This window comes from Mirounga angustirostris, unplaced genomic scaffold (assembly GCF_029215605.1).
Source record: "Mirounga angustirostris isolate CCGP_5_RB_7025 unplaced genomic scaffold, mMirAng1.0.hap1 SCAF_10, whole genome shotgun sequence".
Classification (NCBI taxonomy): domain Eukaryota; kingdom Metazoa; phylum Chordata; class Mammalia; order Carnivora; family Phocidae; genus Mirounga; species Mirounga angustirostris.
In genome coordinates, this window is record NW_026991718.1 from 64,775,040 (window position 1) to 64,787,907 (window position 12,868).

The following is a 12,868-nucleotide window of genomic DNA, read 5'->3' on the forward strand; positions in this document are numbered from 1 at the left end:
TTGTAACATCCATATAAAAACTTAAGTCTAGGACATATTGTGCAATATTAAGTAATTAAAATAATTAACAGATGGATTTTAAAAGCTGCTATTTCTGCATCTATCTAGTCTTGAGCTTTTTAATCTTATACACTTAACGAGACTTTTTAGAACTAGATCATGTTAAACTTTACATGTTGATTAGAAAGAAAACTAAGGGAGGGAATTTTTAAATAGTAAAAATTGGTAGTGTTTAAAATATTCTCTATTTGAATAACCTGTGTTGTGTATATCATCTTTCCTCTTCGTTAGTATTCTTAGAGTCCAGCTCTCTTGTCTATAATACTTTTGTCAACAGTAAGCATATTAGTACTCCACAAGATACAGGGGAGGGGTTTTGGTAGTTTCCCCTTATATACGTTTGTTTGTGTATGCTAGCTTTGTGGTTTGTATTTTATTTTGAATAAATGCTAAGTATTGCAAGTTACTAAATTTGCCATCATTCTTCAAAGTGTTATTTTGCGGTTTCTTGTGAAAGTTAATGCAGAATATCAGACTCACAAAGAGAAAAGGAAAGCAAGAAATAAGTATTTCATTTATGTAACTTTTCCATTCTTTTAAAAATCTTTATGTTAGTAGTCCATTTCTCCTAAGGTTCTGTGACAGTGTCATCTTCAGACTCTTTAAAGATGTAGCTTTTCAAATATAAAAGTGCAATAACATATATCCTACAAGATTAAAAAACTTTTGCTTTTGAATCAAGCACAATAAATTTAGTCTTACCTAAAGAAAAGTTCAAAAGTTCAACTGATTTTGTTAAAACAGTTGTCAAACGTATCAATATTACCTTCCCCTAGTAATGCCTGAATTAAATGTTTTACTTTTTAGTTAACAGGAAAACAAATAGAAATTTATTTATAGTTTATATTTAGTAAAAATAATTTTTATTATTAGCCTTTTCATCATTAGTTTCAAGTGTTCTTTTTTAATTTAATTTAATTTTATTATGTTAGTCACCATACAGTACATCCTTAGTTTTGTTTTTTTTTTCTTTTTAAGATTTTATTTCTTTATTTGACAGAGAGAGACACAGTAAGAGCGGGAACACAGGCAGGGGGAGTGGGAGAGGGAGAAGCAGGCTTCCCGCAGGGCAGGGAGCCCGATGTGGGGCTCGATCCCAGGACCCCAGGATCATGACCTCAGCCAAAGGCAGACGCTTAATGACTGAGCCACCCAGTTGCCCCGCATCATTAGTTTTTGATGTAGTGATCTGAAGTTTCAAGTGTTCTTGAGGCATCATATTTACTTCTCATATTTTTATGATAAGGGATATATGATATTTGAGCTAATATTGTACTAAAATGAAATCAGTTTTTAAGTAATAGCCATTCTAAAATATTGTTTATTTTGGTTGCTTTGCTAAAGGTAACCCATAATCAGGAAAATGTGTTTGATCTGCAATGGATGGAAGTGACTGATATGTCTCAAGAGGAAATAGAACCACTCTTGAAAAATATGGCATTACATCTAAAAAGACTTATAGATGAGAGAGATGAACAATCAGAGGTTTGTAAATTTCTTTCAGTATATTGTGAAAGTTTGCTTTCCAAAAACAGTGATTTCAGAGGATCTTCAAAATTGATACTGTGTTTCTTAGGGACAGGTAATAAAGTACCTTATGTCTGTTTTTTGTGCAACACAGGAACGAAAAAGGGTAGATAAGAGCCCCAAATTGCTAGTAAAGAGATTGCAGTTAGATATCCTTTTCCCCTTTCTTTTAAATTATTATTCTGATTTTGTTCCTGTGTGTTTTTAAGTCATCCCCACAGCTCTGGCAACAGTACAGAAGTGTGAAACTGAAAATACTATTGATGTAAATGGAAAAATCATTGCCTTGAAGCATGAGAATTTGCTTAAGGTTAATTTCTTAGTTTTATTGCCACATTTTGAGGTTGGAAAAATAAGTTTAATAAAAGGAGAATAACAGGTGTTCTGAATAAAATGTCTCACAAAAGGTCTCAAATTTTTGTAGTCCGTAAATGAGGTGTGATTTTAAAAAAGAATTATTATAGGCTCCTGTAAGAAAGTACTTCGCTTTTTTAAAAGAGTAAAATTGCACCAGGTTTTTTGCCTGCACTCTCTGAAAACAGCTAATAATTTTATAGGAGTCTAGACTTCTGTGCATGTGATGGTGAGTAATATTTTGTTAATAGCAGACCAAAGTACTCTGCCATTCGGAAGAATGTGTAGCTTTGATCAGTTGTTCCATTTACATGGGAGAGACAGGTGTGTGTGTGTGTGTGTGTGTGTGTGTGTGTGTGTTTAAAGATTTATTTGAGAGAGAGAGAGAGCATGAGCAGGAGGGGCAGAGGGAATGGGAGAGAGCATCTCAAGCATTTTGCACACTGAGCACAGAGCCCAACGTAGGCCTCAATCTCAGGACCCTGAGATCATGACCTGAGCCGAAACCGAATTGGACACTTAACCGACTACACCACTGAAGCACCCCTGGAAGAGACAGTTTTGAGGTTATTTACAGAGAATTTGATTACTCTTTGGGCTAATGAAAGACTTGTGTAGAAGAAATTCCTAAATTTTTTTTTTCTTTTTTCTGAACAAAACTTTCATGTTGCTATAGATGAGGATTTTCAGTTTTTCTTTAGGCATTAAAAGAGAAGAAATGATAGGAAATAAAGAAGTATTTAGAGCAACAACTAATTTTTAGAAAGCCCAAAACCGTTAAGACCAAAGGAAGAGTGAATTGAAAAAATGTCCCTAATATATATCAAACTTATCCTGAGATACTTAGATTATTTCATTTTCAATCTGAGTTTTGACCCATGTGCTTTATCTTCTTTTTATATTAGCATCTTTTTACTGCTTTATTAATTTTCTACAACATTCTTCTATTTTTATTTCTTCTATTTGTATTTTGATAAGGTGTCCTCCAGCTTCTGAGGGCATGTATGAATTGTTTGATCTCACATGGGTGAAGAAGGATATTATTTTGGAGAAATGAGAACAAAATGTTTGTCATTATATGATCTGTGTCAAAACTAAGGAATATGAAACACTATACTGATTGTTTGAAAAACCTTTTAAAATGTATCATCCTGCCTGATTAAGCATTTTAGTTGAACTTAACAAGAAAAAAGTGGTGGCATTCTCTTGTCTCAAGGTATTTGGAAACAAGTTGCTGTCTGGTTTAAACCCAGTTTTCTAGGGGAAAATTTTTTAATTTGGGTCACCAGTGGACTAATTAGAAAAGATCCTTAAAAATAATTGTGAAAAATATTAGACAAATGTAAATACAATTTATAAATGCAATAATTTTGTATTAATCAATTGGATTGAAACAAGTTCTTATTTAGATTTTCCCTTTAGCTCATCTGTTTTTTCTCCAAAATATTTTATTATTTTATTATATTTTTCCCTCCAAAATATTTTATTTTATATAAAATTTTTATATAAAAAATAAAATAGAAGAAAGTTATATGTCACACTGAATAACACATATTCCTAACATTTTTTGGAACACTTCAGAGTACAAAAGCAGCATGCTCATTTTTAAGTGCAAAGAAAACTTACAATAAAAGACTTCAAAAATTACCAATAAAAATCTGTACATTAGGATATTTTTAAGGCATTTCCATGTGTGTAGCATTATGTAGAAAGAAAAATGGAACTTCAAGAGAGGAACCATCACATCAGGTGTTACACATACATCTGGGCCTTTCCAGCTTACAGCCCTCTCTCTCTTTAGGGGAAGGTGTCACTCAGTTTGAAGAGGGCCATAGGTGTCATCATGGAGATGTAGTACTCCTTGTTCATGCCATGCTTATCCACAAGCACCATGCTGGAGGGATAGAGTAGGGTTTGCAGTAAACAGCCTGACCTGCAGAGCTAGTGCTGGAGGCATAATCTTTGCTCCTATCCTGTTGATGGGGCTCAGGAACATGCCTATTAGGTCCACCGTGGTGATATGTCAAAGATTCAGGCCATACTGTGCTTGTGGAAGCATTCCCATGTGCAGCCAGTAGAGGAGGACTTTGGATATGGACACAGTGAGGAGTCTCCTTTTCTCATAAAACTGCTCTTCTGCACCCACACTGATATTCATGGGCTCTGTGCCAGTCCAAGCCAGGTCGGATTGACAGACTCGGGGCAGGGCTACCCGGTAGCTTGTAGCCACTGATGCAAGAGAACTAACAGGTGGCTCTACTTACTGCTGCAGCTGGAACACATCTTGTAAGCGTTCCCTAGGGTGCTGAGTTTACTTTTTTGTCCGACTCTTATTTTAACTTGAAATTTGCAAATGTCCTTATTCTCAGCTCTGTCATAGATTGTACTGACTTTGTGACCTCCTAGAAAATTTGACCTTTGGGGGATGCCTTTTAGAATAACATCACTTAGAATTCTTTCTGCTTTGTTTCTTTCCTCGGGGGTCTCCAAGGAACCCAGACGTCAGCTTATTAAGTTAAGCAATGCATTTCTTCATATTTGGCCACTTAATCCTAGAAGATTCATATCAACAAAGGAGGCTAGTTGGCTGCTCCAGGCCTTTTTGTTCCATACATGTTGTATATCCTGGTGAGCAGTAAAACTCTCGGAGTTAAAGTAGGCACCATCTATGCACTTAAATATCCTCCATTTGCTGGCATGGCAAGGATAGGACATCACTTTTTAGTCAGTATTAGGAAGCTTCAGGTTGCTCACAGGGGATACCCTTCCTTGTCAAACAGAGAGTCCTTTTTTTCTGTTTTGATTAATCTTTTGTTGTAATTCTTTTATTTCAATCTAGAAAGTGTAATTTGGTCACTCTTTTTAATTACTCTTCACTTTGTATTAATTTTATGTAACATGTATTTCTTAAATCCTCTTCCTTTACTAAAAACCAAATAGATTTTAATGAATTTAAGATCTCTTTATTATCACTATTTTATGCCAAGCATTGTGTTTGTATAATATACTATCTTCATAAGTCTGTACAATAACCCTATCTTAAAAATGAAGATACTTGAGCTCAGAGAAGTTAAACAATTTGCCAAATCTAATTCCAATCCCTGTGTTCCTGTTTATAAAACCTTTGCCCAAATCCATGATTGTGCTCAGCACATCTCTGATTCTTTTCCTTAATTGGGAGTTTTGTAAACAGAATTATTATGTCACTTGAATTTTTTTCTTAGCTTTGGTATATCTTTTTATGTTATATATGTTCTTCAGTGTATATTAATAAATACCTGCAAGATCTTGTGCTAAGAGTGCTTGGGAGCAACAAACTGACAAACTTTCAAAAAAGGATCAAAGATCATTATAATCTAGGGGGGAGAAGTTATTTTAATAAAATAATTGGGTTTTTTAAATTAAGTTTTTATTTAGATTCCAGTTGACATAAAGTGTAATATTAGTTTCAGGTGTAGAATTTAATAATTCAGCACTTCATACAACACCCTGTGCTCATCACAAGAAGCGCTCTCCTTAATCCCCCTTGCCTATTTCACCCATTGCCCCACCCACCTCCCCTCTGGTAACAGTTTGTTCTCTATAGTTAAGAATCTGTTTCTTGGTTTGCCTCTCTCTCTCTTTTTTCCACCCTTTGCTCATTTGTTTTGTTTCTTAAATTCCACATATGAGTGACTTATTTCACTTAGTACAATACTCTCTAGCTCTATCCATGCTGTTGCAAATGACAAGATTTCATTCTTTTTATGGCTGAATAATACTCCCATATATACATATAAATGTATATGTATGTATACACACACACACACACACACACAGACACCACATCATCTTTATCCATTTGTCAGTCAGTGGACATTTGGACTGTTTCCATAGTTTGGCTATTGTAGATAAGGCCCTATAAACATCGGGGTGCATGTATCTCTTTGAATTAGTATTTTTGTATTCTTTGGGTAAATACCTAGTACTCTAATTGCTGGATCAGAGGGTGGTTCTATTTTTAACTTTTTTGAGGAACCTCCATGCTGTTTTCCTGAGTGGCCACACCAGTTCCCATTTTCGCCAGCAGTGCAAGAGGGTTCCCCTTTCTCCACATCCTTGCCAACACCTGTTGTTTCTTGTGCTTTTGATTTTAGCCATTGTGACCAGTGTGAGGTGATAATCTCCTTGCAGTTTTGATTTGTTCTCCCTGCTGATGAGTGATGTTGAGCACCTTTTCCTGTGTCTGTTGGCCATCTGTATGTCTTTGGAAAAATGTCTATTCATGTCTTCTGCACATTTTTAAATTGGATTATTCATTTTTTGGGTGTTGAGTTTTATAAGTTCTTTATAGATTTTGGATACTAACCCTTTATCAGATACGTCAGTTGCAAATATCTTCTCCCATTCTGTAGGTTGCCTTTTAGTTTTGTTGATTGTTTCCTTCACTGTGCAGAAGCTTTTTATTTTGAACAAGTCCCAATAGTTGATTTTTGCTTTTGTCTCCCTTGCCTCAGGAGACATACCTAGAAAGAAGTTGCTACAGCCAGTGACAAAGAGGTTACTGCCTGTGTTCTCCTCTAGGATTTTTATGGTTTCAGGTCTCACACTTAGGTCTTTAATCCATTTTGAATTGATTTTTGTGTTTGTATAAGAAAGAGGTCCAGTTTCATTCTTTTGCAGGTCACTGTCCAGTTTCTTAACACCATTTGTTGAAGAGACTGTCTTTTTTCCATTGGATATTCTTTCCTGCTTTGTTGAAGATTAATTGACTGTATAGTTGTGGGTTCATTTCTGGGTTTTCTATTCTGTTCCACTGACCTACGTGTCAGTTTTTGTGCCAGTACCATACTGTTTTGATCACTAGACCTTTGTACTGTAACTTGAAGTCCGGAATTGTGATGCCTCCAGCTTTGCTTTACTGTAATAAAATTTTGAAAGCAGTAAGTACCCCCCAAAAAATCATATATCTAAATACTACAGGAATTTAGAGAAGGAAGACATTGCTTACAACTGCTAGTGGAATGTCTAGGATCAGAAGTATCAGAAGGTTCATGAAATTAAATTATGCTTTAATAACATTTTTTGTCAGGTTTAAAAAAAAAAAATGTTTGGAGGCCTTGAGCTAAAGAAGCTACTACCGTTAGAGGAAAGTCAAATTGTCTACATAATCTTTAACGGAAAATGCCTCTGGGTACTCTTAACTTCTAGTACAAGGTTTCTTTCTTTTTTCTTTTTAGAAAATATTTCTCAGCCCATAGTTCTTTTGTACACTGGCATCTGGAACCTCTCGATATCTCCATAATGCCACCTACTAAGCTCAAATGTAGTGTGTCTTCCTACTTTTGAGTTTTCCATTTTGTAAAACATTCAGTTAACTAATTTTGAGCAGCTGTTTTTGGGCTCAGTACTATGCTAAATGAGATCAGAGATACAGAGGAGGTATAAAAAAGATTGTATCAGGTTTATGGGGGAAAAAACCACATTGTAAATGAAAAACATAAGATAGCATTTAATTAAATTCTAATTTATTTGTGCATGAAACAAATATTTATTAAGTGCTGTGCACAGGCACTATTATTATTAGAGTCGGGAGATGTTAGAAGGCAAGATTAAAGATAATGGAGATAGTAAGAAAATAAATAAATAAAACTTCATGAAGACTGAGCCTGGACTACTATGGAGATTACTAGTAACATTATTCACAGAGACAGGCACTTGGGCTGGTCATACTGGGTAGGTGGATAAGATGAATAGTGTCAATGAATGTATAAACTACCCTTCAAAAGTAGCAATGAAAGAGAAGTAGAAGGGTAACAAGAAGGAAATGTGGTCTTTTTTTTTTTTTTCTTAGCTAGAAGACACTTGTATATATTTGAATATCAAGGAGAAAAAAGCCAGTAGGAAGAGAGAAGTTGAAAATGTTCCAGAAATAATGAATATGTATTGGGAGCAAAAGATGCATAAAAATGGAGGATTTAATCTCAGGTGGTTTTGTTTCTTTGACAAGTTGGAGGAGAGGTCATTCATCAGAAGTGATAATAGCAGTTTCCAGGTGGAGGCTTAAGTAGAGAAAAGAAATATGTTTAAAACACTCATTGTAGAGAAATTTGTCAAGAAATCAAGATTTTCAACTAAAGGATTGATGGGTATTGAAAAGAGCTTAACTGAAAATAGATGGCAAGATGTGTCATAGGATCGTGTATTTTTTGTTTTAGAGTTCTTTATAACCTTGGAGAAGGAATAAAAAAATGATATTAGGTAGGGAAAATGACATAGTGTTTGAATCAAACTTGTATTTGAATTCCTGTTATACCTGTCATGAAATGTGTGACTTTGTTAAGTTAATCTTCATGAGCCTCAGTTTCCTTATTGTTTTACAATAGACATAATGCCTCTATTGTAGATCATGGTATTGGATGAGATCTTGTTGGAAAATCCCCTATCTGGAATTCTATAAATACTCATTCCCTTTTATTTTTTCCCAAAGAGTGGGCTGTAGTCAGAGTGGCATGGTAGTGTTACATTAGAAAGTAAGGATGACAGGCACTTAACTGTAGTTTCAAGCTGCGTAAGAACTCTAGAGTAGCCAGGAGTAATCTGGGCAGAAAGGAAGAGTTGAGTGATAAAAGGTTCAGGTGTAGGTATGGTGCCATGGGAGTAATGCTGGTAAAGGAGGCACAAGAGAGGAATGGTTCCTTCATTGGAAAAGTCTGTATGTATTGAATAAGGAGTGAAGGTAGAGTTGTAAACAGAAAAGGGACTGAGAAGTCATGTTCTTTGGTTTATCAGTAGGGATACTGGAATTTGTGAAATCAGTAGTTGGGCAGACCTTGATTAGGTGCTGAAATATATCCCAAGGATGAAGAAATGAGTTCTTATGGGTGGTTTAAAAAAAAAAAAAAAGAAGGATAAAAGTAATGATTTAGTGAGGGCATTATAAGACTTGGTGATAAGAAAGCAAAAATGGTGATTTCATGGTCCTGAGGTGGTTACCCACCTATTCTACCTGGAGTAAGACAGTTGGAATTACTACTCAAGACAATTTCAGTTTGAAAGAAAAGCTGAGGTATTGTTTAGAATAACAGAATTTTCCAATAAGAGGAAAATTGGAGGAATGGAGGAATATGATTGAGTGAGGTAAATATAGGTTGAGTAGCCCTTAAAGTTCAGAACTGGGGAAAGTAGAATGAGATTTGTGTCCCATGGAGAGACAGGAATAAAGGAAATGTTGAGATGGCAGATTACAACTACTATTGCAAGAAAGAGAACATAGGATATGGAGTCAAGAGACTGGCCTTGGAGTGTTGGCATCGCTACTATGAGTTTTGTGATCATGGACAAATCAGTCTCTGTGCCTCAGTTACATTACCTGCAGAACAAAGAGATTAAACTAAACCTCTGAGGTTCTCTTAGGTTCCTCTGAGATCCTTGTCTACAATTCTAGAGCAGTATTGTGGAATTCTGCAATGATGGCAAGATTGTATTTCTGCGCTGTCCAATACAGTAACCACTAGCTACATGTGGCTGTTTTATACTTAAAATATGGCTAGTGTGACTAAGGAGCTGTATTTTTAACCTTTTTAATTTGTAATTAGGGACACCTGGGTGGCTGTCAGTTAAGCATCTGCCTTCATCTCAGGTCCTGATCCCAGGGTCCTGGGATCGAGCCCAGCATCGGGCTCTTTGCTTAGCAGGGAGTCTGCTTCTCCCTCTGCCTCTGCCCCTTTGCCTTGCTCGTGTTTTCTCTCTCTCTCTCTCTCTCCTAAATAAATAGATAGACAGATAGATAGATAAATAAATAAAATCTTTTTAAAAATTTGTAATTAAATAGCCACTTGTGCTACTGGCTACCATATTGGACAGCATAGTTGTAGACATATTGCTCTTGGGTTGATTTCTTTCCTGTGTCAACAGGTCTTTTACGCCTTTCTAATAGTTGCTTTCTAGTGTAGTTATTTTACCACAATTGATTTCCTTTATTAAAAAATTAGGAAGGGAAAAAAGTATTAAGTCTTGTTCTAATGTTATCTAGTAAATAGCTAATCCATGAACTGTTGCATGAAACTTTTTAAAAAAGAGAGCTATCACAAAATTAAAATCTATTTGACCAGTGAATTGTTTTTGATATTATAGGATAGTACTTAGACTTAGTGAATAGTGTTGATGTGTTTAGTTCTCTGATACGGAGAATACTAACAGTGATTCTGTGTTTATTTCTATATTTCCTTAGACTATCATAGAACTCTCTGAAGAACGGGATGGTCTTCATTTTTTACCCCATGCCTCTTCATCTGCGCAGTCACCCTGTGGTTCTCCAGGCATGAAGCGAACAGAAAGTCGACAGCATCTGTCCGTGGAACTGGCAGATGCTAAGGCAAAAATAAGAAGGCTTAGGCAGGAATTGTAAGTTGGTGATTTTGAAGGCTTACTGAGTTTACACGGTCGCAAAGGTGACCTAAAAATGTTTTTTCAGCTTATGGAATATAGATCAGTTGTTCCAACTGCTAGCTTGTGTCAGAGTTTTCACTAGTATTTGTCAAAACGAGAAAAATAAGGAGACTGGCATAAAGATTTCCTAATCCTAGATCTTACCAATTAAAGATTGTCCTTTATTCTGAATTTATGTCCTTCCTACCTTTCTTATATTACAATGATCTTTCTTTTATAAAATATTTTTCTTCCTTGGCAAATTGGGGTCTCCCTAATTTTTTTAAATTTTATATTCTTTGAAATCCAAAATACTGGCAACCACTGATTCGGTCAATAAGTTTAACTCTTTAAAAATTAATATTATGAAAGACTGAATTGTTGACATACAGTATTACAGAAAATAATTTTGTGTGTGTATTTTGTGTGTTGAGTATTTGAAATGCCTGAGTCATGTACTTAGACATGGTAAATATTCAGATTGGTTAGTGCTGATGAAATTATATTTATTTAACTTTCAAAGATCATTTGAGAAATGTCAGTGTAAATGTCACATAGGCATTCTTTGGTGAATCACATGTAAAGACATAACCAGTCTCTGCTGGAGATTTTTTATTTTGTACTTTAAAAAGAACAAAGGATTTTTATGTTTGGGGCTTTTTTCTTTTTTTTTTTTCTTTTTGGTTTGTTTTCCTGGAATTTGGGCTTCAGAGTATAGATTTAAAATTTAAAGCCACAGTATAACAATTACGTTTATTTACTGATTATTTAAAGCAGTTAGTTTAAGCAAGTGATTGAATATGCAAGGTAGAAAAAATATACAGTCTATAGGAAAATTTGAAAACAAAAAAAATACAGCTTTCATTGTGGATGTCTGCACTATTATGTATCTATTGAAGTGAACACGCCCAGGATATTCTATAAACAGCTGCACCAGGAAAATTAGGGAAGAGATTGCTGTTATTAGTTTGACTGGCAGTTAATGGATAGCCTAAACAGTGAACACTAGTTCGTGCCATATAATTTAGCACAATCTTCTCCAGTCTTTAGATGAAGCATGCAATTAGAACTCTAATGATGGTTGTGAATTCATTTAACATTTTGCACTCTATTAGAATTTGATTTTTAAATGAAATTTACTTGGCCATGGAGTGTATTAAAATCCCAAACAAAATAGAGATATTGATAAAATTTGGTTTCTCATATGCTTACTGGAAAATATAAGTGAATATTATTAATGAATAAGTAAATATGCCAGATATAGCAAGTATTCCCAATAGCTAACATTTCATCAAATACCATCTTTTTGTCCTTTGAAAATGTGTTTCTTCACAGATTTATTAACATTTGCTCTAAGTCTTTTTGTTGGGACGGATCTTTCCAAAATAATGAAGTATGGAAATCATGGTGGTTAAAAATAGTTTAGGTTGCCTTATATGTAATGGAAATAAATAATTATAATGAGAACATGCAGATTAACTAGTAGCATACTTACTTACAGATGGTGCATTATAATTGCTTTTAGTTTATTGACATGCAGAGTAAAAATATAATTTGCAATTTGTTTTTTTTTCTTTTCAAATTTTTATTTAAATTCTTGTTAGTTAACATATAGTGTAGTATTGGTTTCAGGAGTAGAATTTAGTGATTCATCACTTACATACAACACCCACTGCTCATCATAACAAGTGCCTTCCTTAATATACCCATCACCGTTTAGCCCATCCCTCACCCACCTCCCCTCCATCAACCCTCAGTTTGTTCTCTATTGTTTAAGAGTCTCTTATGGTTTGCTTCCCTCTCTTTTTTCTTTTTTTTTTCTTTCCCATATGTTCATCTGTTTTGTTTCTTCCACATATGAGTGAAATCATACGGTATTTTTCTTTCTGTGACTGACTTACTTCACTTAGCATAATACACTGTAGCACGTCACTGCAAATGGCAAGATTTCATTCTTTTTGATGGCTAAGTAATACTCCATTGTGTATACACACCACATCTTCTTTATCCATTCATCATGGATGGACATTTGGGCTCTTTCCATAGTTTGGCTATTGTTTTCGTTGTTGTTTTTTAAAGATTTTATTTATTTGACGGAGAGAGAACGCGTGCATGTACAAGCAGGGGGAGGGGCAGAGGGAGAGGGAGAAGTAGGCTCCCCCCTGAGCAGGGAGCCCAATTCAGGGCTTGATTCCAGGACCCTGTGGTCATGATCTGAGCCAAAGGCAGATGCTTAACCAACTGAGCCACCAAGTGCTCCCATAGTTTGGCTGTTGTTGATAATGCTGCTGTAAACATCAGGGTACATGTATCCCTTCAAATTGTATTTTTGTATACTTTGGGTAAATACCTAGTAGTGTAATTGCTGGGTTTTTAACTTTCTGAGGAACCTCCAAACTGTTTTCCAGAGTGGCTGTACCAGTTTCCATTCTCACCTAATTTGCAATTTGGATGGAAGAATTAGTTTCTTATAAATTTCACTTTTATGCAGTAGTTAGTACACTATCAAAGACTTCCT

General features: G+C 35.1%; 1 protein-coding gene and 1 pseudogene across 6 annotated transcripts in view; one reads left to right on the plus strand and one right to left on the minus strand.

The window, feature by feature from the left end:
• The window catches only part of CCDC88A (coiled-coil domain containing 88A), a 121,697-nt gene that overhangs the window by 44,738 nt on the left and 64,091 nt on the right, over positions 1-12,868 (plus strand). For all 6 annotated transcript variants that reach the window (XM_064572495.1, XM_064572496.1, XM_064572493.1 and 3 more), the window contains exons 7-8: positions 1,405-1,545; positions 10,154-10,326. In XM_064572495.1, the coding sequence (XP_064428565.1) occupies positions 1,405-1,545; positions 10,154-10,326 (314 nt within the window). The remainder of the gene's footprint in view (positions 1-1,404; positions 1,546-10,153; positions 10,327-12,868) is intronic.
• Positions 3,739-5,998, minus strand: LOC135361826 (sushi repeat-containing protein SRPX-like; annotated as a pseudogene).